Raw genomic sequence first — 27025 nt, forward strand, 5'->3', positions numbered from 1 at the left:
GAGAGACTACGTTACTCAGAAACTGCTAGCAACCATGCAGAAATACGGGATTTTAAAAATGTATGCGCGCCGATGCGAAATATATTCTCTTGTAACGTTTTATTTCAATTGTTATATTATACGACATAATTTAGTCCTATTTACTGTTAAATAAATATGCATCTACCGCTGTTTGAATACTTATTTTGAATAACACTATAGGCAATAGATATTTGAATTTAAAAATCGCATATAATCAACCATGTCATTACGCTATAATTACGAAATATTAGTTGAAAATATACGTCGAAAGTATTTTGCACATGAATGTAGTATTCGTATTCCACGAAAGAATGTTCTTATATATCGCGTATATTTCGTCTCAGATCATATCTTTTAATAAGTCGTAGTATAAGTTTAATTTTATATTTTTAAACTTTCGTACTTTCGAGATAGCGGTTACAACATATTATCAGCTGGTTTGCATTCGTATCTGATTCGTATCCGACACATGATTTGACTCAGATAGTAGCAATAGCAACATGGAGCCAATTGCACATCTCGTCAAGGTATCTATTCCGAATTATTTAGCTGGATTACCGATTCCAGATTCTATAGGAGGATGGTTCCGATTAGGAGGTGAGAAATTCGACATTCTATTCTTTAGATGTTCAATTGTTTGACGAAATCAACCGAGTAACAGTAGAACGCGGACATTTCAATATATGCCACGACAAAACTAGTAAAAGTACTTTGCTCGGTACACATTGCAATTAAATGTGAAATTATCAAGTGTGTTTTGTGCTTTCATTTAGTACGAGACTGGTTCGCCTTAATTCCTCCAACTGCTATGCTAGCTGGCGTTGGTTATATGTCCTACAAAGCATTCTGTCCGTTAGCGAGAGGCCTGGTAAGTAACCTACCTGTTACCGAAATACCAAGGACATTAGTAGTATATTACGGTATATTTTACTTTTTTATTGATAGATTATGTAACTGCGTGACTCACCATTAATCTTTCATTACGGATATCTTATTGTCTTTCAGTACTGTTGTCTACTTTTCCGAATTATTCGCATATGTACTTTTAGTGCAGACGACTTTTTTAAAGGACCTACATGTATCATGAATGTGCAGAACATGTAAATCAAATCTGATCGAATTATCTATATTTTCGAATTTTTAAAATTGAAGTGGGGTAATTGTTTCTCAATTTGGCATCTAGAGCTGTCCATAATCATTCCACAATTTCTCAACCCTTTCTCTTTTTCACAATTTTGCTACATCTACTATTTAGCTACATCTAATCAGATTGAAACAATAAAATCAAGCTGGAAGCTTGTATTCTTTAATTACCATTTTGTATGTGATATGCGAAATTACGTTTTTCAGCCCTGTGGACGTGTTAACCATTCTATCAAAAAAGACGTGGCTAAAGTAGTAGATACTGTTGATATAGAAGATATTACTGACAAGGCTGTGTTTTGTCGCTGTTGGAGATCTAAAAATGTAAGTGCTTTAATATTTCACTGTCTAGTATTATACAATAGTTCTATGGTATTCAGATTTTAGGGGTACTTGATTACTGACCTACATGAACTACAGTCAGCGGCAATAATAAGTGGACACCCTTAAAAATCGCATAACTTTTTAGAAATTGGTCCAAAGGACTTGAATTTTTTAAAGATGTTAGACCGGCTAGTTCGCTAGAGAATAAGTAAACAAAAATTTATTATGATTGCAATTGGTCGGAATTATACAAAATTTTAAAAAATGATGTTCTGTCAACTGTTTTATCTGGGCCTGTAACAATAATTTAAAAAATGCGTTTTATAGATTTCAGTAACTTATATGGTCAAGAGCTTAAGGGTGAAAGTCGCAGATTTTCAGCCTTGCCAGGACATTTCGCCCTTACGTGATCATCTTCAAACGTTTTTGTAGCTCATTGCAATGTTGACCGATTTCGATGAAATTTTCAGTATGCATACAAATTACTGAAATTTATAAAACGCACTTTTTAAATTATCGTTACAGGCCCAGATAAAAAAGTTGACAAAACATTTTTAAAAATTTTGTATAATTCCTACCAATTGCAATCTTAATAAATTTTTGTTTACTTATTTGCTAGCGAACTAGCTGGTCTAAAATCTGAAAAAAATTCAAGTCCTTTGGACCAATTTCTAAAAAGTTATGCGACTTTTAAGGGTGTCCACTTATTATTGCCGTTGACTGTACATATGAACTATATCTAAGAATACGCTTGCGACACACATGTTATATAATCATAATTCTCATAGTTCTAATAATTCGAATATTTCTGTATACATTGCTACACGAGTTATAAAATTAAAATAGTATTCAAGTATTATTTATATGGATAAGTATGTCTGTTTATTTCAGTGGCCATATTGCGATGGCTCTCACGGACCTCATAATACGGAAGTAAATGACAATGTAGGTCCTCTTATTGTTACAAAGAAGAAAGCTTAATGAGAATCAGTGAATGCATAAATGTCATTGTATGTACTTGCCATCTGCAATGTCATCGATAATTTAAACAAATATTCCTTGAACCACATTGTAGACACCTCATAGAGGAGAAAGGTATATGCTGAATACGCATATTAACTAAGCTTCGAAACTAAAGAAACAATATCATCTACCAAATGCAAAGTATGTATTTGTTACTTGTACCTATTTTCTAGAATGTGATCTAAAGAAATTTATAAATAAATATATTGTTGCGCAAGTTGTATGGTTTAGTAATTGCATAAGTTCTAACATACAAGGTTCAGAGGTTCATATACATGTATAGTATTATGTATTACTATTTTATACAGGTCATTTTTAAGATTTAGTATAATCACAACGTTTCTGTTATTCGGTTTACCATTGGTCGAAATACGCAAGCGCTTGAATAAATAATCTTTCTTTTAAAAAAATAGTCCACTTATTTATTTGACTAACAATATTTACACGTTCATCACATACGGCATAATATAAAATGAAAAAGCAACAATGACAATGCTAGATTACAAAAATTTAATACGTATTAAATAACAATCGAATACTACAAAACAATATCGTTCAGAATAATCATTCAGAGAACCGATACATTTCGTTCTAGCACCAATACAAGTTTCGTAAACATGCAGAAACATTCAATTCAATCATCTGCATGATTATGCTTATCGTGAAAAAATAATAATATACAGGGTGTCCCAAAATTCCTTCAACAGCCGGAAATGGGAGGCTTTTGAGATCATTTACAGCAACATTTTCCTTTGCAAAACGGAAAGGAAAATGTCGCTTCAAATGACGTCAGGAACCTCCCATTTCCGGCTGTTGAAGGAATTTTGGGACATCCTGTATATATATATATGTATAAATAATAGTAACATTACTGTAATCGTCTACAGGAGTAGGAATGAACGACTAACTTGTTGAAAAAATCGGGTTGTGTAGATATAAAACAATTACTTTACAAGAAATGTATAACGTTATCCAAATATATTTGGTTTGTTGACTGTCAGTCGCAAAGCATGTCCTTCGTATCACAGATTAATGAATCTTTAACAGGTGTATGGTACCAGCCTCGGCTGTGAGTCACCGAATCGTATTGTATCTCTTCTTAATGTTCCTTCATTTCTCTCAGATTACAGCTAAAACAAAATACAATTAGCACCCGGCGATTTAACTTCCGTTTACGCATTAGACTTACCTCAAAATGACGTAAATCGTTAGTGTCGAATTCTAGTTCGTTAACAAGCAGCTCTCGATGGCCGTACCTGTACCTAGAATACAATGGTCATAATTAGGATTATGCATTAATCCTAATCCAGGCAGATTTTTGAAAAAAATGTGCTACGACTGGATTTTGTACTTAAAGTAGTCCAATTACAACTTACTCAACATACCGCCTCCAAACAATCATTCCAATGTACACTATCGCGATGGCGACACCAAAACTGATCGCAGTAACTAACGCTATGATTCCGGATGGCATACTTTTGTTTCGATCCGCCGATTTCGCTACTGCGACGGCTGCGGGTTCTACATTTGCTACATTATCCAGCGGTACTACCGTGTTATTCGACGTTGCAGTGGCATTAACAGTAGCAGGCGGTGTAACCGGCTTCGCGCCGTCTCCTGGAGAATAAAAAATTAATTAACAGATTGATTAATATTCATTTCTCACACAACTACAGTACCTGTGCCATTTATATTTTGAACGTCGCTCGTTTCTGCAGGCGCAGTATCGTAGGACACTTGATTCGTGGTTTCTGTCGCATTTATCAGGACTATGGTAACATTCTCATTTTTCTTGCCATCCTTTTCCTTGTCATCCTTCTTCTTGGTGTCCTTACCTTGGTCGTCCTTCTTTTTGTTTTTGTCCGGCGAAGGTTTCGGCGTCTGAGATTCGGTTTCACTCGCCTCAGTCTTCTTGGTTACAGCAATCGCGATTGTTGTTGCTCCTTAGCAAAGGTTGAGCAGAGGTCAAGATCCCGTTAATATTTAATTTAAGGGGGTATGTACTCTCGTTTCCAGGATTGTGCAAATCCTGACGATAATGCAAGAATGGGCTGTTTCAGTATTCAAAAGCTCAATTTCCTATTTTTATAAAGCTGCGAAGAATGCAAATTACGCCTCGTAAACGTAAAAATATGACTTTCGAGGGAGACAGCGGCTAGATCTTTTATCTAGCGCTTTTGACTATTGTAAAATCTTCTCTAAAAATCCCTATCTTTGCATTATCATCCCGCCCCCTTGCAATCCTGGAAATAAGATTACCCCCTTAATTTACTTAAATTTCTGATGGCGTTGTACCTGCTGCACTTTGCGTCGTAGTTTCCTCCGCCACTTCGCCGCTATCAACCGAAGTAGCGTAGCAGTTTGTCATATCATCCGATTCCTTCGTGGAATTGCATTTTTTATGCTTCTCAGTTTCGTTTGGTTTCGCGATGTGCTGCGGTACCGTTTCGCTACTGTTACTGTTACTGTTAGCTGCTTTCGGTGGTACAGCAATTTTCGTATCGCTCGAACTGTCTGTATTGAAAATAATGCATCGAGAATTAATTCGTGAAACTTGAAACCAATTTGTGCGAGTCTAATATTTTTCCAGAGCAAACTGCTCTGACTGCACCGCCATTTAATTCCTCGCAATCTAAATGCCAGCTAAGCCGACACGAGCACAAAGGATCGAATCGTTAAAAAGTTCCATTGTACTCACCCTTTTTATTTTCATCCGGCCTAACCGATGCTGCAACGATCAGGCTATCATTGTTCGCTAAAATGGTTGTTGTCTCAATCTTCGCGTTCACGTTCGCTGCAGCCGTTGGTGCAACCTCTGGCTTGTCGGGTGCTTCAACTTGTGACACTGGGCTACTGCCCACTAACACAGCACACAAAATAATAAATTCCAGAATTAAAGGAACGCAAGCATTTCGAGTTTAGTTGTGTTTATGTCCGCTGCGCGATAAATATCGTTCGAAGTACGTCATCTATGCGGTATGGTATATCTCTTTCCGATATGCATGTTGTGTTGTCTATAATACGTTTGCACTTTTTCCTTACCGAACGTCGAAACTATTAGCACGAAGATCGCAGGTAGCCGAAGCATCTTCTTCATGCTGTCGTCCCTTCGATAAAATGAACCCTTCGCAACCTCCGCGCTACCACGCGAGCTTCTCCTTTCCGAGCTTTATCGCTCCCCACTGTAATTGCGTAGCGAAATCAAACCTGGAATCAAAATGATAATTATCGACTTCAACGTGACCGTTGTCTAACCACTTGTATAACTTTTTATCTGTTATCTTAGATAAACTAGACGCGCAGTAAATACAGTTTCTTCGCTTCGTTTACGATCGATATTTTCTGATCTTTTGCTGTTCTAAATCTTCGAGTAAAGCGAGCAGTAAAGTTGTCTGCCTAAGCTATATGAGAATCAGCTCCCATAGTATGTACACTACTACCTAAATAATGGAGAATTCCCTCTGCTGTTATCCAACAAAAGATTTAACCAGATAGCCATCTTCCGTACTACCCCTATCAAGTCGCCCACTCTAATTTGCTCTTCGCTGTATCGGTATCAGTGCCTTCATTTTATTTTCCACGATTTTTCCTCTCCCGACTTCCACGAATTTCTCTCGTTCGCTTCCGGGAATCCCGCTCTATTTTCGTACGTTATCCCCTCCGTCGTCATTAATTAAATCACACCAGAATATTTGTGCACATAATTGTGACAGTGGTGTAAGTGAAAATTTAAAAAGAAATTAGTTTGTCATTTATTATTTTTAATTTTTACGATATTGCGTGAAAAATGAACCGTCAGATAGCGCTTATTATTTCAACATTATACGGAATTCATTTAGTGCTAATTAATATATCCTTCTCTTCTTGAAATACCTCGAAACAAGAAATACATATGACTTAGACCACTTTTGATCTTTATGTAGAAACTTTATGTGAAATGCAAATGCTGGTGTAAAAAACTTGTGCACAAGCATTAATGTAAAACGTACATGCACAACATGAAGTAACAAAACAAGAGTGGGAGAAAACGTTTTGAAGCTCCGGTAATTAAATGTTTGACGCAAATCTATCTGAAAAGGACGCAATTCAGCTATTTTGCACAGCCACTATTCTATCCAACGGGTGAAATGGTTTCTATCGAGATCTATTGATACAGAAAATTCGAGAGAAAAACGTACGAATGACGTAAACGGCTATTAATATTTATAAGCGAATCGAAGAAGAAACCAATTGCGAGATTGGATCGCGTCCGATCGATAGGTTCGGCTCGATAAGCATCGTTCAAGGCCACTCGCATAAACTAAAATCTTCGACAAGCAAATGTCATGCACTGAATCACTTCGTCACGTGTCAAGATCTCGCGTTTATAAATATGAAAATTACGATTTCGCCGTGAAGTCATTATTCCTCATTCAAAGAAAAAGATTCTTGGAAGCAGTGCAGATTTGCATGTGAAAAAAAACCAAGCTGTTCAAAGTAAAATTTGAAAAGCAATTTATCGCAATATGTACCGATGCCCAATAGAATCTGAATGCTGTTCGCATTAGCAATTCGTTTGAACTCTAGCGGCGTCTGCCACCCCCGCGGCACACGTCGCGTCGCGTCGTACAGTGCGGACAAATGTCAAAAATTCGGCATTTCCCTAAATCTGGTTACTAATTGTATTATAGCTAATTGTTCACAGAAAATAAAACTTAACAATGTAGTTAATAAATTTCAAGAGGAATTAACAATTTTTTATATAAAATAAAAAAATTTATGTTGCATCCCAATACTCATTGAATATTGAATTTTCCAGTAAATTCTAAAATTGCTTACTAACGTATATACAATGGTAATTATTCACGAAACATGAAATTTAATAAGTTAATAATAATATAGATTTCCTCTTAGTATGCAGTTTTGCCAAAGGAATTTATAGTAAAATGAGTATTTTATGGCTTTCGAAAATGTTGAAAAAATGCTCGAGTATAAAATTCCACAGAATTCCGTACGATTTGTCTTTATTTCAGAACTACAAACACTACTACCACTGAGAATAAGATTCTACACGATTTCACTTTCTGAAAATTTGCTGGGTTCTTCCGCACTGCGCGTCGGTTCTACAAGGATTGCAAATTAGTTCGCCCGTATGCCATGCCAGTTACCTCACTTTCTTTATTTAGAAACAAAGTTGACTATGTTCCGTCCGTTATCTACATAAGCAAGCATTCAGTCACACTAGTTTCGCATCGATGATAAAAGCAATTCGGTAATCGTAATTGAACCGAGATAAAAAGGCAACGTCAGCTACTGGTAACCAATATGGCGGTGTGACGTGAACCGGTGAGTTCGAGAGCAATCTTAGAAGATTCTACAGAAATGAACACGTGCCAGATTTCTACGGCCAGGTTACGCACAAGTTTCTCCTTCCTCGCCGGCTCGCCGACATTTTTACGTTACGACGTGTGGCACGTGCTAATGAGTAACATCGAACGGGAAATACAGGCTTTAATTGCGAGAAATGATTGGCTGATTGAACACACTACAGTCGCAGTTTTCCACGAATGAAATCCGCATAGTCGACGACTGCAATAACTGAACGATTACACCGCGATCTCTTGAAAGATGGTCCCATTATCATAATTACCTGAGAATGGCGCGTCGATAATTGCGATATCCGACTATCGCGGTTACGGTTTATCGGGTATAATGTATCGAGTGGCCGAGCTCGATGGAACGGATAACAGTGAACGTATTTTTCGACGAGGTCACGTTTGAACGAAACGCGTGATACGTAAGTACGCGAACGGTTTCCAATAATATCAATCACGAGGGAAAAGTTCGAACCGCGAGGTGAGGAGGATTAACCCAATTCCCCTCTTGCGCATAATACACGCTCTGATAGTGCATACCTTCGTCAAACGTGAAAGTAAAACGTTCCACTTTTTCCCTATTCGTAATCGTTCGTTCCCGGTCGAGGAATCGGTATATTTCCCGCCGACCGGCGCGACCGAGCAAAAAGCTGCGACGATCAGCTGCAGGTGCTAAAGCTAAAGAAGAGAGACCAGAAGCGGGTGTAGAATGGTCACACGAAGGAGGCAAGGTTTGAACGACCGCGATTACACCGTCACCGATATACTATGTACAATGTATACATATGTACACATTGTATATATACATACACCCCCGATCAAAAGTATGTGGACACTTTTGTTCGATTCTCCTCCTGGAAGAAAAAGAATCTTCAAGGGATTCAATCACATTTCATGCGATCTGCTTTACACGGTATTGGAAAACTTCTCTGAACACTACTGAACAGTAATTGATTTGTGGACCGCGGATTTGATGCATTTATAAGAAAAATTATTATTTACTGCATAATTACATACGAGTATATTTACCGCATTTCTTTACACATTTCTCTATATAGTGATTGGGCCTAAAATATAATATATATTTGATTTTTTATTTATATTTCTTTCAACACTAACAGACAAGAACACTTGTACTTCAAGGGTTCCATGTACCCACACACACACACACACACACAATAGTTGTTCTAAAGAAACTCTTGAAAATCACTTTTTCACTGAAGCTACACGAAGTACCTCCCTTAAAAAACGTTTCGAAACATTTGCTCAGCGGTACGCACACTATTTAACAATTGACTATTTCAAATTCTATTTTACCCAGCTCTGTTAACAATAAGTGTCCACATAGTTTTGAGCGGGGGTGTATACATGTATTCTGACCGCGGTTACAGCATCCCACGATCAATTGCATTACAATTAACCAAGAGCGGGCTCTCCTTCTGCGAGGCCGGAGGAAACACATATTTCGTGTGTACACCGTACACACTGGTGTGTCCGATCCCACTTCACCGTTCACTTTTCACCTCGCCAAGTCTGTTTTACGTGCTACTTCGGGAAACGGCTGCGAACCATCGCATCGGTACATATACACACATTTCCTTCTCGCGCGCAGACCGACGAACTTTTTCCGAAACAGACACTGCGATTTCGCTTCAACACACCAGTGATAGGTATAACATAGCACAATCGTTAGCAGGATGTTAGCCGATGCTCGGTGCTCGCGTTTAAATAAACCCGTGACGCCGCCTCTCGGTAGTCTCGGTGCCGCGCAGCAACCAAAGATTTTGGAGAAAAACGGCTCGCGTGTCATTTGAAACCTCTGACATCGTGCCAATCAAAAATTACACCTCTATTTCGAACAATAACAAACATACGATTCTAATGGTACGCGGAATACATACTTCGGACGTGGAATTTAAAATAGTTCGGTTGATTTCCAGTATTGAGGAATGAAGCGAATTTAAACACGTTTCTTAACCCTTTTAGCGCTCGAGTGGCGATAATGTAAAATAATTGTTGCGTTATTAAATGATTTTATATGAAATAAATTGCATCAGTTTAGTGTGCGTAAAATGTACAATAGTTATGTGTTTAGTTTTCAATTAAGTTTATCTTGAACGAACCAGAAACCTTTTGCCATTTGTTGTTTTGCCACTTGTGATGGATATACCTTCCCGAAGAAATTTTTCGGATAGTTTTATCTGGTGACGTATTCGCCGCGCGCTATCGGTTCCGGGATACTAACTTGGTTTTGATCATGTGTTTCGATAATGATCGAACGGCGACTGGCGTTTTTTCCCCGTTCGCGTGTAATAGAACAGGTAAAGTTGTCGCTGGAAACGTGTATGCACGCGGTAGACGAATGTTCCTGTTTGTTAAATGAGTTTTATCGATCGTAGCACAGGTCGATGTATTATTCCATGTTGCGAGAACGAATCGTGTGCACACGTTGACAGTTTCGAGAAGTACGTGAACGAACCGAATCACAACCGTACCGTCACTTCTTTCTTCTTTCGGGAGCAACAGCATACTGTGACTGTGCGTTCTACTCGCTTCGACGAAAGGCACATAGTGACAGGCAACGAGGAGAGGGCTAAAGCAATGCGTCGCATGTGCAAACGCGTCACAAGACACTAAGGAGTTCACTTGAAATTCAGTACTATTTGGATAAGTGTAGCATATTGAATGATGTATGACGTTTGAGACTTTCGCGGTGCAATATTCGAGCTGCGCGTGGTCAATATCGTATTTCATTTTATTTCGGCGGATCGATGATTTATTGCTCCGTTAGACGATATCTTTAATCAAACTAAAATATCATATTCACCCTTCATGAGAGAGAGAGAGAGAGAGGTCTATCTTATTTTTTTCATTTCACCAAAATGAATAGATGTAATTTCAAACAGTAAAGATATTGTTATATTATTTTCGACCTGTTCAATGTATTAAGGAAGAAAAGATATTTCTATTCCACTCCAGTTTGTTGCAATTAAGGTAGACAATTTTTATTTTGTATGAAGATCCACTGTCCACTTATTATATAAGCTGGGGAAGACTAATTGGCCATTTTCTATTCACGAAAAGACACGTAATAGGAGCATAATCATCCTTCATAAGGACCATCTTATTTTTTTGCATTGCTGATCGGTGTGTCGCTGTTATAAAACATATAAGACTTTGTCTAAACGAAGTACATCATGTTCAAGAATATGTTCGAACAATTCCAATGAAACTTTCATAATGTTGTAATTGTTTCAATGAACAAGCAGATCTTATTTCCACTATTGTTCTCATCTCCGATAACGCGAACAACTACCGTGCGTCGGTAAAGTTAATTTGTTTAAGCTTTGAGCTTTGATAAGACTGTTTTCGGGCGGGTTCTTATCGGATCTTGTTTAATAAACGTAATTAGTCTATTAGAGACTTTGTATAGAGGCGAGTGTAGAGACCCTACCTCCTCTTTCGGCTTGCTTTATATTTCATGATCTCTCGTCGAGCCGACTGCGGTGTAACATTTGACCTTGCGTTACATGAATATTTTATCAGCAATTAATGCTATCGAAGCTACCGCGCGCGCGCGATCGATACTCTATCTTCCAGCAGATCCTTTTTTCATTAAATTCTCATTATTATTAATCAGCAAGACACCATATATACATATACCATTGCGATCGGAAATGTTTAATGCAAAGGAGAACTTGCGAAGAACAGTTCGTCCTACTTTAAAAGACTGTTTGTATACGCGACGCAAAACGATCGTACACCGACGCGACGCGACGCATCGAATTTCCTTCATCGACAAAAGATACTGAAAATTATCTATTGTTTGCGCATCACTTGTCTAAAACATAAACTTCCGCTTCGAATAAATATCTTCTTATTCGAGGATCTATATCATGCGTTCATTATACTATATTATCGAGTCCTTTGTATAGGGAAATGATCGTTATTACGTAATTACTGAATACTGAATGAATCGCACGGCTATTAAGGATAATCGCGTCGACTTTAATCGCAATACTACCAGCGTAGTTACGGTCTTGGAATAGATCCACGTATGCTGAAATTCTCACTATACAGGCTGTACCTGATCAATATGAGACAGCAAAAACCAGTAAAAACAAGATTAGAGGCAACGTAATACATACATAGAATGATATACGCACGCGTCATCGCCGCTATACACTGTTACCTTTGCCCTATGGGATTTTCTGTGTCACCTGCTTAAGCAAGATCTACCGATGTTTAACCCTTAGTGGGCTTACTCTGAGGCGCCACTCTCTCAATCTAATCAATTATTAAGCATTCAAGTATTGTATGAGGTATTTAACAGTGGCGTACCCAAGGGTGTGTAGCCAAGTCCCCCCCGAGAAAAAATGTTTAGCTTATTCCTTAAAATCGCGGAATAGCCCTTGACAGATATGTTGTCTAAAAAAAAACCTAGGGCTCGGTTTAACTCGCCCCCCGCCCCCCAAGATTGCATCCTGGATGCGCCACTGAGGTATTATATCAATTTTATATCCACGAAATTGAAAACAAATCATAGAAAATGGAAATATTTTAGATCGGAAGGAATGCTTGATTTTCGAGTTAAAGTAGCTCCAAATGCGAAGGCTTTCGAGCAATTAATCCGTCGTTGGATCGACGATCTATACGTATACGAAGATCGAGCAACAAGGTTTCTCCATAAAACAGGAAAACGCGCTGAGACGGTAGTATTTCAAGAACATTTTCATGAAATTACCATTAAAAGTACGGAAGTGCAATGATAGTATCTTGAAGGTTGAAACAGGTAATTGTTTATTCAATATCGACCTAAATTGCTCAATGAAGTAGCCACAAAAAAGCCGCGTCGCATCACACAGGCGGTTTCGAATCTTTTTAATAGAAATTCTAATGAAAACAATTTTTTTTCGTCGTGAGGAAAAAGGTAAACGAAGAAGCTCCTGCTGCAGCGAGCGCAAACAATGGTTAAATAATAGCAATTAAAGTCATGAACGAAGCAATTAAAAGACTTCTTTTATTAAACGATGGATGCGTTGATCGTGTAATTTTCCTCATAAAGAATTTTACAAGAAAAATGTGTATCAACGGTCTCTCGTCTGCGATACGCGCGTCACTGAGGCGCGGCGCTGGGAATCGATAGATATAAATTCAATTTTCCAATTATGTCAAGCTTGTTTCGATAAGCTTGCACACGTACTGCAATTTTTCTGCACAGAATCCGCAATATCTTTTCGATATAGGGGCGATCGATATTTCATTTATCGCGATTATTTTCGGAAAGAGCCTGTTATAGGTTTTGCACTAAAAATTCGCCCTTTTGCAAATCAATTTCACCCATTATAAGAATATTTAAAATTAATTATTTATTTGTTTAGAGAAAATTACATGTTTATTTAGACACATGTGAAAACGCACACGCTTCAATAAATACAACTCTCAATTTTATTTTATTTTCTACAATAAATAATAAATATATATAAATGAAAAGCGATAAGCGTGCGTTAAGACATATATTTCACATTTGTTCTTTTAATAAAGTTTCTTCGTTTTTATTACACCATATCGTTCCTATAATTAAACTTCATTGTGTATTATACATATATAAGAAAAGGGGCTGGGCCCTTCCAGTCTCTCTTCACATGACCAATCACGCATACACATATCCTTATGAACGTCTCAAAGACGTCGAAAGAAAGAGTATTTTGAATATTGGAAGAAAATTCTTGCAGAGGGCTAATAAGATGATTCGTCAGCGCAGTTGAAAAGGTGCAGTGACGGATCGGTAGCTAAAGACAATTAGGAAAGGATCGTTGGTAGTTGGCAAGGATAAAGGGGCCTGCACACGGAGAATGGTTCCACGTAGCGTGATTTACGCTCGCTGCGTAAGCAGTGAAGAAACGAGGAACGCGTAGGTAAGCTGCCACGTAAAAATAGATTGACCCTGCCGTCAATAAAACCCTGCAAAGCACGAAACCCTTCAACGCAGGTAATTCGATATACGCAAGGAGAGATGTGAATGGCGGGAAGCATTTCTCACGGAGTACTCGCGTCTGCCTACAATGGATTCCTTTTAGAACTCCATATCCTGGGTCTGCACAATTTTTTTCCCTTAGGAGCCACGTTGTTTTATTCTGCGTCCTCCAACCAGTGAACAATCTCATTCACAACACTGTCCGCTCAAGATAACCACAATGTAGTTCTCGCCGTACATATAATAAATAATAAGAAAACTAGTATTTTCAGTGGTAGTAGTCTTTGTAGTTCTGGAATAAGTAAAAGTCGTACTAAATCCTGTGAAATTTTATATTGCAGGATTTTTCGAAAATTTTTAGTAACCCTAAATGCGTCTTCGTTAAATTTCTTCACAATTTATTTCCTCGTTTAAGAAATATAAATTCTTCCTCTACTAACATCGTCTCACATGATACACGCAGAAATTAGGCCAGCTTAAGTTAATATAATAAATCATCTCTTACACTGATATGTTTTTTAAATTAAATAAAGATTTTCACACATTCACGAAATCGCATATCGTATGTTCGATTTGCCATTGAAATTACAACGAAAGCTAATCTTTGCACCTTGTATTGCTTACGGAAACTATTAATAAGATTGTACGATTGTATACATATATTATACATACGAACAGTTGCATATTTATGAAAGAACGTAAACCTTGTAGAAGGAAAAATGTAAGCGCGTAATCATCGAATGTACAAGCACACGAATCCTGCATCAGGTACCCACTAATACGAATCTTCTCGGATTCTTATTAACACGTTGTCTAATTACAATTTCGATATACAGCGTTCTAATGGAAATTACAACAACGCATTGCGCAAGCAGATACATCGACAACATACCAATTTCAATACACTAGAGTGTTACGTAGCAAGCTCTGTAGAATTAGCTATGACTAGCATAATGTCAACGCCTTTATTGACTTTTCGATCTTACGGTCTGCAGCTCGGCGGTCTTGTAAAATATTGTACAGCCTCCGCGTTATCAGCATGCTTGAACACCATTTTTCTCAAAAAGGCACATCAACTTATAGACAAATTTTGCAGATCGCTAACATTCACGAAAATTTTGGTTCAACTTGTACATTTATTTTCTAACTTTATTTTATCCTCACGGACAAATACGAGTACTATGGAAAAATAATAGAGAAGCACATTTTTGTTTTTCTTTTTTAACATTAAACGCATCTACTCTTTTCTTATAGAGTTAAGATAAATTAAATTGTGTGACAGAATTATAAAGCTTCGTTAATTTCAGTTAATTTAGTGATTAATCAATAAATATAACTTGCGAGAAATTACAGAAAAATCTTCTCTCTTGCCACTCGCTATAATTTATTTAATATTACCGATAAATTTGTTCTCACTAAAAACTTTAATACAGTTTTTCAAATGCATCTTTTATATTAAATACGTCGAATACTTTTTAAATACTTGATCATAAAAATATTGAAAGCTTTGCAGTTGTCAGTTTGCAATATCCCTTCTAGATTTTTATATTAGGTAAGCAAAAGTATTTCCAATTTTTTTTTATGACAATTAATAAATTTGTTATATCAAGTATATATGATATTACACTTGAAAGATGTCATTTCCTTCTCAAGTCTACTACTTCTATCATCGCCGTTACATCTAATTTGCAATGTTTCGCTTTCTGAAAAGAACATTTCTGAATGTATGACGTCTGAAGTGCAGTTTATCGTAATTATCAGCATTATATTTACTATAATTACCGTATATAACGGTGGTTCGGGTGGATGTGGATGAAATCCTGTTTCCCTACAGTTTGCAATATAATCTAGCCCATACTCCGGAGTTAGAATGAAAAATCCCGTCCTAAAGAAAAAGAACAATATCCTTCGAGCAACAGTACATCGCGCGTACGAATTTCGAAATTTTAAATCTCTACTTACTCATCGTATTTCGGTGCGCAAACAATAGCGATTGCTTCTGCCATCATAAGTTGATACGCGCAATGCGTATGGAGATCAACACTAGACAGAAATGCAGTCTGTGTAGGATGTGTCTGTGAAGTACAATTATCTCTTCTATTTCCAAATTGTCAAAATTTACTTTAGATTAAGAAAAGTATAGTGTATAAGTAACGATAAATACAAACAGTCAAGTTAGAAATATTCGCAGAAATTACATACATGTATCCAACCGAGCGTGATCAAATTGTGTTGATCCTGGTAATCGAATATGTCTTCCTCGTTGCGAGTTAAACAAGAATCCGGCGATCCAGTTTGCTCGGGAATTAATAAATGGGTGACCAATAATTTGTTTCTTTCTAATTTTCCTGCCAGAATACCGCAGGTCTCTTTATTATTCATTGTATTAGCAAAAGCCAACTTGAGGAAATTGTGCATTAATTTAGTCGGCAATACTATCTCCCGTAAGGTCTGATTGTCACTCATAAGCACAGAGGGCTTTGTCGAACGATCTATAGTGGGTGTCCTTCTGAAAACATTATTTCCGTTAACTTTGAATTACTCAAAACATTAAATTTAATGGTTCAAGCCCAATAAAAACTGTCGATCAATTAATTTTACGTTAAAGTAATTATTTTATCGAATAAAAATTTATCTCTATGTTAGAGTTATATAAAATTCCATGTAATCAATTCTGCGGAAAACGGTTTGCATAAATTATGTACAGTTGTAATATATGTATATCCCTCTTACTTGTCTTTAGATGTCTGTGCGATTATATCGGAAGATGGGCTTATCAATGGTTTCGGTATTATACTAGGAACTTTTTTCAGCTTGTTTTCTTCAGAAGACGCAACGCTAGTGCCTGTAGCTTTCGCTGCACCGACAGAGTCTAACGCAGCCAGTTTGTTTTTTCTCTCTTCCTCTTCTCTTAATCTAAGTAAATACGACGAGTCGATTAATCGAACTGTTCGGAACTGATATGATTTATCTATTTGTAGAATTATTTTTCAAGTACCTTTCTAGGTGCTCCTGCCTTAGTCTCTCCTTTTCGATTCTGTCTCTCTCGAATTGATCTAATAATTGCTTTTTTAATATCTCAGCTTTGGGAATTACTTTACGTAGAGTTTCCATATTTAGCTGCTTATCTTTCAACGGCACTATATGAAATTGTGGATGATCCCTTATCTTTTCCACAAATATCCTACAACGGTACAATTGTTAACCCTTAGCACTCGAGTGATGTCGGTATCTAATCGATTACTAAACGTTTAAGTATTATATGAGCTATTATAATCAATTAATAAAGATTCGAGTACTATATGAAGTATTATATCAATTTCATATTCATACAAAGAAAGAATTGCTATAGTATTTTTCCAAGTTAAAACAGCTCTGAGTGCAAAGAGTTAAACTAGCCAGTGTTTATCGAGCCTTATAGAGAAATCTTACGTTATATATTTCACGTATAAGCAATATGCATATTCAAGATTGTTATCCTTTAGACTCATGTCCGCTAATCTGATCATCTCCACGCCGGAACGATAATATCTGAAAAGTGCAACAGGAGATCAAGAGGAATGGAATTATTCATCGATACGTTTTATTTAAGAAATGATCTATGAAATGTGTGCTTGACATAACAGATCTTGATTGTAGAATTGGTTACCTTTGCGGTGGAATGTTAGGATCCATTTCTACAGCGGAGGCACAGTCTGAAAGATCTTTCAATCGTGCACGTGGATCTTTCGTTAATATGTCAACATCCTTTACAATAGGATGTTTGACAGTTTTAGCCTCGAACCTTTCCTTGTTCATTTAAAAATCTTAGGTTATGTTTTCCGAATATAGAAATTCTCTATTATACATTTACAAATATCCGCGGCTTGTGATTTCCGACAACTCTAAAGTATGCATAAAGGTCTGTCTCATTTTAACAATGTGATATTCGACGAAACTTTACATCGAAAGTAACGATTCGGTGAAATAGAAAAATATGTCAAGTCTAAATATGTGTCATCGAGTGTTATCAATTGTCAGTGTTACCAATGGAAATATGAAAAGTTCTATCACTATTATACGGTGAATTATTTTATAATAAATCAAGATATTACATTGATTACATGTTATACTCGATTTTTACAACGAAATTTTCCAATAAACAGGATTCACTTGTTTACGGTAAAGGTTACATAATTGAATAAATTCATTATTGTTCGCGGTGCATTTCCTAACCTCTTAATAGAAGAATTTGTCCGAAGGAATTGTACTTGTTGCTATTCAAACATGGTCGCGGCGTTTTTATTCTGTGCTTCTATACTTTGAACCGCTAATTGAACCTGAGCAGATTACAAAAAAGAATATATTTATGTAAATATTTAGACATGGAAGATAGAAATAAAAATGAGAAAAATAAAGACGAAGATGATCCTTCTCCACCTAAACAAGCAAAAACTGACTGCGACTTTAAAGGTATATATTTTATTTTATGCAAAATGCTTCTCGATACTTTCTTTCATTTATGTGTAATCTTATTTTTTCATGTCCAGCTGCGTTTAGTAAGTTATTGAACTCGGAATTTTATGATGCGGCGGTACCAGGACCTTCTACAGAAATTCCAAGGGATTCGTCAAAGTTTAATGCACTTTTAGTTAACATAAAACAAGTATGATAGTATAATCGTTTTCCAATATAATTTATACTTGATTTTATTTTAGTATAAGAGAAATTTGTTTACAGAAAGGAAATCCACTGTTGAAATCCATAGTAAATGTCCCATGGGAATTTGCCGACATTATACCGGACTATGTAATGGGTAAAACTACTTGTGCACTGTTTTTATCGATACGATATCATCAACTTAATCCTGATTATATTCATGGAAGATTAAAAGCTCTAGGAAATATGTATAATCTTCGAATTCTCTTAGTGCAGGTTCATTTCTGTTGTAAAAATAGAATTTTATGAGAATATGTAGGAAAAACGATTTGAATACTATACTTTTTTTTCTGTTAATACATAGGTAGATGTGGCAGATCCCCATCATGCCTTAAAACATTTAACAAGAATGTGTATTCTTGCAAATTTGACATTGATGTTAGCATGGAATGCAGACAATGCTGGTAAAATGATAGAAACCTACAAAAATTATGAGAATAAGCCGCCGGATGCAATTATGGAAAGGAGCGAAACAGCACCTTATCAGATGGTAGAACTTTTTAATATTTTCTGCATTTTTTAACATTTTCTCCAGATTACAATTGTTGACTTCTATTTTTTTTTTTTAGTTGGTAAATGCTTTGACCACAATACGTTCAGTGAACAAAACGGATGCTACAACTCTTCTATCAACTTTTGGAACACTAAGTGAACTGATAAATGCAGAGTCCAATTTATTAGCTCTGTGTCCCGGCGTTGGAATACAGAAAGCACAACGGATTCATAAAGTTCTACATCAACCATTTTTACGTTCATAAAAATGGTTGATGTACAAAACAATAACTATTAAGTAATAATTGTAAATTTAAATATGTAAATGATCATGAAAACAATTAAAAATTTACTATTTGTTCTACGCTATCTCCTCGCCCACCTGTGATTGTACTAAAAATCTATAAAAAAATATCATTTAACCCTCTTACGCTTCTTAAGAACAATTGTATAAGATAGCTTCCTCTATTCTAGTTTAACGTTATAAATTAACAAATTACAGTTATGTACGTTGTATTTTAAAGAAATCAATCTTTCAACATAAAGGGAAGGAAATCAGACATTTTACAGTATATCTACAAACAGAAAAGGGTGTGGAGTTTCCCCCTAAGAAACGTATGTTTGAATTATGCGCTAAAATAGCTGTAAGGGACATCTAGCGAGGAATTTCTATGCATACATGGATAATTACAAGATAATTATCTTCTCCCATCTTGTCCTTTTATAATTACCCTGTAATCACCTACTTATAACAGCTTATAATTCCTTCTGTCGCCGAGCCAGCTCTGTGCTATTCAGCGACATTGAGCGACATAAATAGTCTCGTCGGTGCTTCTGTGTTTAAATCATTCATGGTCTGACAGTCCGACATTCGAGTCAATTCGAGTTCATTGAGTTCGAGTCGAACGATTCGATTATAAATAGTCGCTCACGAACTGTCACGAATCACTCACGAACTGTGAATGAAATATACTCTCTGTGGTAGGGAGGGTCAGGAAGGGTGTATCGTGCATACATATTGAGGAATCTGACATATAAGAATGAATGATTTATGAATCCGTAAGCCAGGCCAGTGCAAAGACACCGATTCATGTATTGACAAACACTGATTGACAGGAAACTTTTGCAGTGAAAGACACGTTATATTAATTCGATTAGAACAGTTCACGAACTGTAAATGGAATTGTAGGGAGGGTGCATATCGAGTAATCTGACATATAAGAATGAATGATTTATAATTTCGTAAGCCGGGCCAGTGCAAAAACGATTCATGTATTGACAAACACTGATTAACAGTAAAAGTTTTACAGTGAATAGCTAGCTATCAATTCCATTAAAAAAATGAAGGGAATTTTAATTTTCGACCATCTGAACGATGTCCTTTTCACGAAATGCAACAAAAAGTTTGCAAATCATGTACAAAAGTTAGCTAGAATGCAAGGACTGATCTCCGACAATAAGGTAAATCTTTATTAAAATTGATCGTAAATGTTGTTAGTGCGTAAAAAAGGTGAATGTCAATGATTAACAATGTTTTCTATAAATTTCACAGTCTTATGTACGAATGAATGGTTGTATTCGACTTGCAGGACCTGCAGGATACAAGCGACACAGAATCAAAACTCAATCCAAATGTAATAATGCAATTGTTTTCGCCTATTGTTACATCCCAGCATGTAATGGCTTCTCAATTTGGTAATTCTTATACCTCGATGAGATGCCACGACGGAACGAATATGGTATTCGATGAATTTATGGGATATACTTTTATCTACATCTCTTTGGAGGAAGTAGAATCGATGAAAAGAACTTTAGGCGTTTGTGTATCAATTGTTAGACACGTCTGTGGACCAGACGTTGGAATGTAAGGTTTATATGGAATGATATGGTTTCTATTGTTTATAAAAATAATTCGCTATGAGTAATAACACAACGAAACAATTATTTCCAGATTAAAGATAAGCAGACAAAAGGTATGCTTAGTATCTTCCTTGTTAGATGCATGGGTGTACTTAAGGGATCGCGAGCAAAACATGCTTACAGAAGCAATAGAACAATTATCGATAAACACCGACCTAGGCGTATCGATACTAAAAGTATTACACGATGCCTGCGATAAACTGAAGACGCAGTCTGAATTCTCTAACGTCCACATTTTGATATTGGTGGAGCAAAAGTTTCTATCACTGTATTCCAGTAAAAATGCTCACGACTTGTATGCTTCGGATATATTGATGATGATGCTTATGTGTTGGGTAGTGAATCTAAAAAGAAAAGGTGGCTATCTATTCGGATACAATGGGAACGACGACCATAATGATATTCTTTTACCCGACAATCATTCTTTCAAAGAAGAGCAAATCGCTTTCGGAGGGAAGCTGGCGAATCCTACTTCAGAAGACATTACAAACTTATTCAGTAATGATCGTCGCTATGTGTTATTATGATCATGATTAACATGTTCCGTGCCATGTGTACCACCGATGGTACACATTAAACTTCAGACCGGTCCTGACATATTTATTTATTGTGCACTAAACAAATATATTTTATAACAAGTTTTAAGACTATAGAATATATTTCCACCATAAGAATGAGGTATTATAAAAAATCTAAATGAAAGATCGAGCAAAATCAGCTCGGCACGGAACGTGTTAATGCAATTTTTGTTGTGTAGTGATATATTGTTTGGTTTGCAGGAGGGTCAAGAGAATCTTCCATTAACGAAGGTTTACATTCTTTAATGGACGATGATTTGTACAGCAATATACTTTTGCTCGGATCCGAGCACGATTACATCGCAAACGCAGTTCACATTTTCGAATTAGCCGATGGCATTAATCTTGTGATGATAGTGGAAGTAACGAATCTGGCTACGTCGTCCGGATTGTACGATAGTTTTCATTACTTAAATATTATAAACGGTCTGCAACTTCAAAGAGACATCGACGAGTTGAGACCAGCATTCGAAAATTTTGACTTAGCCATGAAGAAAGCGTTAGATGGGATCAAGAAGAACAGAGCCAATGTTAGCAACGACGTCGACATGTGTCAGAGAAGGTTGCAAGTGAAATGGGAGTTTGTTAGGAAAAAATATATGGATCTATTGAAATCTAGAGATCCAGAATCTGTTTTACAGATCGAATCGAATACATCTGGGTTCACAGATAATTTAAAAGAGTTATATAGATTAACGTGCTTCGACAAGAATTTCTTAAAGCAAGGCATCGACGTGCTTACAACCGTAGGCAGGCTGGTCCGTCAAAAACTGAACGACTTCAGCGACTTCCTCAAAGTGAAAGCGCTGAAGAACTTCACGCTTGGATCATATCCTTTCGCAATTACTTAGAATTACTCTTAGTTTCACCAGTTTTGTAATGTTACTTCTCTTTTTATTCTCTTTTTTTTACAATAAATTACATATGAAAATATACCTCCTTAATGCCATATAATCTACGAGAACTTCCCTAACCATCAATAAATATCTAGAAGAGTTTCCAGGCCTTGTGCATTTCATATACATAGACAGAACCACTCATCGGCTAACAGCTCCGACGTTAGACTTTACGAATCCGGAAACTCTCACTCTTACAACGAAGAAGGTAATTTATTGTAAAAAGTTAATATATACTGATAAATAGAAATTCCGACGTAATCGAGCATTGTTTGAATAGATCTGGAATATGGTGAAGCAAAGTAGAATGCATTTAGAAGAAGGACACTTGTCGGTCATGTGGAAAGATACAACGTTCAATTATGCTTACTTTTTATGGTTCGAGGACAGTTCTGTGAGTGAATATTAGCAATTGATAGTAACACGAATACGATATTGCAGTGTTTGTATCATATACATATATATATTTTTTAGGGATCACCATTGAAGTGTAAAGTTTATTTGAATCACATAATGAAAAATTTTCCAGTGCCAGGGATATTTTGCGGAGATTATTACAGGTTCGTATTATCGTAATTACTGGACTGCGGATCTTTATGCGTTTATAGCAAAATTGAGTGGACGAAATTGAAAATTGTTGGGAAATTTTAATAATTCAAGATTACAAACGAATCAAATTTGTCTTCATCTAAAAATCGAAAAAGAAAGGCGTAACATTCATATTTGTTGGACTTTGTTAAAATCTTCATGACAAGTCTGACTCGTTAAAATACAGCAACATTGAATTTAGTTTCTATTTTTTGCAATCGATGCAGCAAATTTTTACTTCGCATAAAGATCCGCAGTCTAACGAGTAGACGGCGGATATTTATGCAAAATAAACATTTTCTACCTATATCGCACCAACTCGGAGTGAAATAGAAGTTCGATAGGTTGAAAATAATGTAACAGTATATTTAAACTTTTCCAATTTGTTTACAGTTCGAAATGACACCTACTCACTTTTGTTACAAATGCGTCAAATCCGCTGTCTAGTGATTACCCTTCTTTCCTTCACCGAGAAAAACTCTTATTCTGTTTTATAATCTTTAGAAAACTAGCCGAAACATGTTTCCCTAAATTATCCGCGAACAAAATCAGAATCTACGAACTTTACTGCGTCCACCTCGGCTTGGCAACATCGTCGTGCGTTTTAGAACATTCCAGGAGACTCGCGGCTACAATATGGGAAGTCACAGGCGTTCCGAATAATCCTGCCGACATACTTTAACGACGTTCCAGTATTTCTGTACAGAAAAGAAACTTGAGGTACTCTGATCACTTCAGACAATTTCTATACTACTATGGTTAATATTTAAAAAAATACTATTTAAAAAGAAAAAAACAGAACTATTTATAAAGTATGTAACACACGTATTAATTTGATATTTATAAAACAAGGTAATGCAAAACGTATGTATTTATTTTATACATTAAATATCTTTAAAAAAAGGGTAATGGCACGGTGTTAAAAATCAACAAAAGCAAACCTATGCACTGCCATCTTTTCACAGACCTATGGGAACATCATAAATATCTAGAGCGTATTAAAAACATTATTAGCGTCGTACAAAAAGAAAACAAATATGCCTTTTTTTTTACAATATTTTAAAAATATCTTCAAGTGTTGAACTTCCACGATAACGCGTTAAAAGCTATTCGGTAGTTCAGTCTATGTTACCTCTCCACTTTGTAATGCACACTTTCAATGCTATAGACACGGTACCTTTAAAAATTACAACATATTACATACGTGTTGCACGTGTCGTATGTTATAATGCTCTATAATGTTTTAAGTATATCATTAGAAAGCTTTCGAAAGGAAATTCAAATACGAAGTTATCTTTAATAGTTGTTAGCTGTATCCGATTTTCGCGTATTGTCCGTCTTTTTCTGTGCAATTTGACTATAAGATACTTGGGAGGATGTATTTTGCACACAATTCGCCTCACTCGGTTCTTGGTGTGACACTTGACTATGCGAAGTTCTTTCACTAATGCTCCGCGTAGCAATCGGCTCCGAAGTCCTAGCTTTCTTCAGTCCAGACTGAGCGTTGCGTATGTATTTTCCCCTACCTCTACCGACACCGATTTCCAACGTCTCTTTACAAATACTCTCCTTCACTATCTCCGATTCCATGTTGCAATAACGTCTGTTTTGTGTAGCAGATTTGATAGGCGGCGAGTCCTGACGTGGTAGATCTGTGCTATTTACCACATCCGCAGTTGGTTTCTTCGACTTGGTTTGATTAATACATTTCTCTTGACACGCCGCTGTATTTTTGTTCTTAAATGTTGCTTGACTCTGTAACAAAGATGCGTACAGTTAAATTGAACAAAGCAATTCGAATACTATTTGGATTTGTTATATGATACGCACAGTTGCAGTACAATTATCATTAAGCATTTGCCTTTCTTCGCAAACGTTTTCTGGAAAGCCTATTCTACATGGAGACAATTTATCTAGTTTTTGAGATTTTCTACAAACACCATCTTTACCCACTTCACATTTCTTATCAATGTTATTTGTACTTCCATTTAGTTTCGATTTCCTATTATGTTCAAATTCCTTTATCTGTCTCTCCAATTCTGCCACTTCGTGGTCAGATTCACATAACTGTGGAATTAATTTATCTAAATACTGTTCGGCGACTTTTTGTATTCTAATTGCTGATTCAAGTCCTGAAGTTCTTGTCACATCCAAACTGAGAATCAATAAATTTCATTAGTAGGGGAGTATGTATATGCCCATTGAATTTGAATTCAAATCGAATTTAAACAAAGCAAACTTACCTTAAAGACTCGATGAGTTTACTGAATACATCCGGCGTATTCGATAAGTTTTTGGTAGGAGCAGGTTTGTAATCGGAACCGTCGAGTATAGTTAAATCGTTTCCCAAATTAATTATCTTTAAAGGAACAGGCTCGAACATCCTGAAACAACAGAAACGCTTAATAACATTAAACACAACAGATACTCAATGATCATATTTGCGATTAGTTTGTTCTTACCCTTTGGTACGTCTTAAGAAGACGTGTCTAAATTTGTGCGTGCCTTTATCGCTGGTGATCGAAGAGCTTAATAGACATGTAACAAAGAACTCTTCTGCGCAACCATTACCTCCAGAGAAATACGAAGCGAATTCTCTATGTAACATTTTATCCCTCATAGTGAGTACCAAGTTCGTGTTGCGCCTGAAGCGAAACCAACCAATCACTTGTTTGCTCTTATCCCGCATAAAGTCCTTCAACTTCTCTTTATTAACTTTACCGATAGAATCGTGTAATAGATCTGGCAATGGGCATGTAACAACAGTTTCAATATCTAAAAACGTAAAAAGTCTATTATTACAGAATCCAGTGGATGTCACTTGGAAAATTAAGAACGAATCTGAGATTAAGTATATTTACTGTTATGTCTCTTCACAGTTTCTATTTGATTTTCCGCATCTGTGTACGTTTTCACTACGAATTCAAGATTCTCTCCTAGCAAAAAACCCATCTAAATAGAACACGGAGAATCAAAAATTCGTTTGTTTTAGTGTTGTCGATTGTTAAGGTTAGGAAAGAATTTGAGGTTATGACGCGAAACTTCTGATACACTTTGTAGAAGTGAGTGCGCGAAAACGAAACGATTTTTAATAACAATTAACTAGAAGCGGGCTTTACCTGATCACCCCGGCTGCCAACATATTCGTAGAATAATAACGAGAGAGCAGCGCCTGATATAGTAATCAGCAAATCGTTGTCCGCCATGTTGACAATTAACTGTTATTCACTTTGCGATTTTGTTTTGTCCCTTCTGTCGTCACGCTATCGTGTTCTATCGTCGCCCACGCGTTTGGAATAATGTATTATTCTTTTACATTTGTTGCTCCTGCAAGAATAATATCAACAATTATGACGAATAAAAATCAGTAAATGGTATAGTAATGTTTGACAGAATACCCTCAAAGTAGCGAAATATACAACACTGTAAACATCAGTTCGCAATGCTACGTTTTTTTGTGTGTTCTTTACGACATATTTATTTTATAAACATCCATATATATATATATATATATAAATGTCATAATTATATGCATAGAATACTTACATAACATTAATCAGCAAAATAGGAACAGAACGTAAAACATCAAATTGAGAAATGAATTTAGTGAACAAATGATCAATAACGATCGAAGTAAAAATATTTTAAAGGCGTTCGTGAGGGATGATGACTAATACATATATATATATGTTCGACGCGCTCATTCATTTCATTTATTTCGTGATTTGCAAAAGTATAGCTGATCTTTCATAATTTCAATTATTTGTATTTAGATATATTTAGGAAAAGTGGAAGTAAATCGGATATATACACACATACATATATTTCTAGATGCAAATTATTTGTATTTACTTGGTCTTTATTTGTATTTACATTTACGGTGAACACGAGAGGATTTTAGAAACGCTCTTTTATTCGTCACCTTTGTTTGTCGATAATGATGTAGTAACAGGAAGCGAATATAACAGCTTTGATTTTTCTGTTTGATAGGTTGAAGACAATATAAAATGT

The 27025-nt window shown here is 36.2% G+C and overlaps 6 protein-coding genes across 16 annotated transcripts; 3 read left to right on the plus strand and 3 right to left on the minus strand.

Annotated features, from left to right (window-relative positions):
- The first annotated feature begins 457 nt into the window (after positions 1-457).
- Positions 458-2921, plus strand: Cisd2 (CDGSH iron sulfur domain 2). The gene is made up of 4 exons (XM_076445219.1): positions 458-618; positions 795-889; positions 1372-1488; positions 2380-2921. Exons 1-4 carry the CDS (start codon positions 522-524, stop codon positions 2467-2469), a joined length of 399 nt encoding a protein of 132 aa, XP_076301334.1. The 5' UTR covers positions 458-521; the 3' UTR covers positions 2470-2921.
- Positions 2922-3339: 418 nt separating this feature from the next.
- On the minus strand, positions 3340-10481 carry LOC143219236 (uncharacterized). Of its 6 annotated transcripts, none has more exons than XM_076445215.1 (8): positions 9996-10440; positions 5554-5718; positions 5210-5371; positions 4807-5025; positions 4191-4454; positions 3897-4128; positions 3701-3773; positions 3340-3641 (listed from the first exon to the last, which is right to left on the minus strand). In XM_076445215.1, the coding sequence occupies exons 2-8, from the start codon at positions 5606-5608 to the stop codon at positions 3636-3638; spliced, it is 1011 nt and encodes a 336-aa protein (XP_076301330.1). In that variant the 5' UTR covers positions 5609-5718; positions 9996-10440; the 3' UTR covers positions 3340-3635. The 6 variants fall into 6 exon arrangements, with proteins under 6 accessions (XP_076301330.1, XP_076301329.1, XP_076301325.1 ...); XM_076445214.1 differs by having other exon boundaries at positions 3346-3641; positions 3888-4128; positions 10361-10481; XM_076445210.1 differs by having other exon boundaries at positions 3346-3641; positions 3888-4128; positions 10111-10437.
- Positions 10482-14223: 3742 nt separating this feature from the next.
- LOC143219235 (STAM-binding protein-like A) lies at positions 14224-18259 on the minus strand. Of its 2 annotated transcripts, none has more exons than XM_076445208.1 (8): positions 17492-18259; positions 17275-17373; positions 16841-17026; positions 16576-16758; positions 16045-16348; positions 15805-15917; positions 15625-15727; positions 14224-15545 (listed from the first exon to the last, which is right to left on the minus strand). In XM_076445208.1, exons 1-8 carry the CDS (start codon positions 17638-17640, stop codon positions 15480-15482), a joined length of 1203 nt encoding a protein of 400 aa, XP_076301323.1. In that variant the 5' UTR covers positions 17641-18259; the 3' UTR covers positions 14224-15479. The 2 variants fall into 2 exon arrangements, with proteins under 2 accessions (XP_076301323.1, XP_076301322.1); XM_076445207.1 differs by having other exon boundaries at positions 16045-16351; positions 17492-18257.
- Positions 17179-19401, plus strand: Ercc1 (DNA excision repair protein Ercc1). Of its 3 annotated transcripts, none has more exons than XM_076445217.1 (6): positions 17179-18003; positions 18084-18294; positions 18372-18487; positions 18562-18756; positions 18845-19030; positions 19110-19401. In XM_076445217.1, exons 2-6 carry the CDS (start codon positions 18207-18209, stop codon positions 19296-19298), a joined length of 774 nt encoding a protein of 257 aa, XP_076301332.1. In that variant the 5' UTR covers positions 17179-18003; positions 18084-18206; the 3' UTR covers positions 19299-19401. The 3 variants fall into 3 exon arrangements, with proteins under 3 accessions (XP_076301332.1, XP_076301331.1, XP_076301333.1); XM_076445216.1 differs by having other exon boundaries at positions 17179-17904; positions 17988-18294; XM_076445218.1 differs by having other exon boundaries at positions 17988-18003; positions 18205-18294.
- Positions 19402-19834: 433 nt separating this feature from the next.
- On the plus strand, positions 19835-25171 carry Hps1 (Hermansky-Pudlak syndrome 1 protein). 2 transcript variants are annotated; one of them, XM_076445204.1, is made up of 8 exons: positions 19835-20493; positions 20585-20896; positions 20984-21450; positions 21732-22358; positions 22489-22634; positions 22707-22820; positions 22901-22986; positions 23519-25171. In XM_076445204.1, exons 2-8 carry the CDS (start codon positions 20601-20603, stop codon positions 23694-23696), a joined length of 1914 nt encoding a protein of 637 aa, XP_076301319.1. In that variant the 5' UTR covers positions 19835-20493; positions 20585-20600; the 3' UTR covers positions 23697-25171. The 2 variants fall into 2 exon arrangements, with proteins under 2 accessions (XP_076301319.1, XP_076301318.1); XM_076445203.1 differs by having other exon boundaries at positions 19838-20493; positions 20622-20896.
- On the minus strand, positions 21890-26692 carry LOC143219234 (BRISC complex subunit FAM175B). Of its 2 annotated transcripts, none has more exons than XM_076445206.1 (7): positions 26561-26692; positions 26134-26341; positions 25876-25966; positions 25477-25789; positions 25258-25398; positions 24845-25169; positions 21890-24769 (listed from the first exon to the last, which is right to left on the minus strand). In XM_076445206.1, the coding sequence occupies exons 2-7, from the start codon at positions 26218-26220 to the stop codon at positions 24311-24313; spliced, it is 1416 nt and encodes a 471-aa protein (XP_076301321.1). In that variant the 5' UTR covers positions 26221-26341; positions 26561-26692; the 3' UTR covers positions 21890-24310. The 2 variants fall into 2 exon arrangements, with proteins under 2 accessions (XP_076301321.1, XP_076301320.1); XM_076445205.1 differs by lacking the exon at positions 26561-26692 and adding an exon at positions 26413-26485.
- Positions 26693-27025: the final 333 nt, after the last annotated feature.

Source organism: Lasioglossum baleicum, unplaced genomic scaffold (assembly GCF_051020765.1).
Source record: "Lasioglossum baleicum unplaced genomic scaffold, iyLasBale1 scaffold0021, whole genome shotgun sequence".
Classification (NCBI taxonomy): Eukaryota; Metazoa; Arthropoda; class Insecta; order Hymenoptera; family Halictidae; genus Lasioglossum; species Lasioglossum baleicum.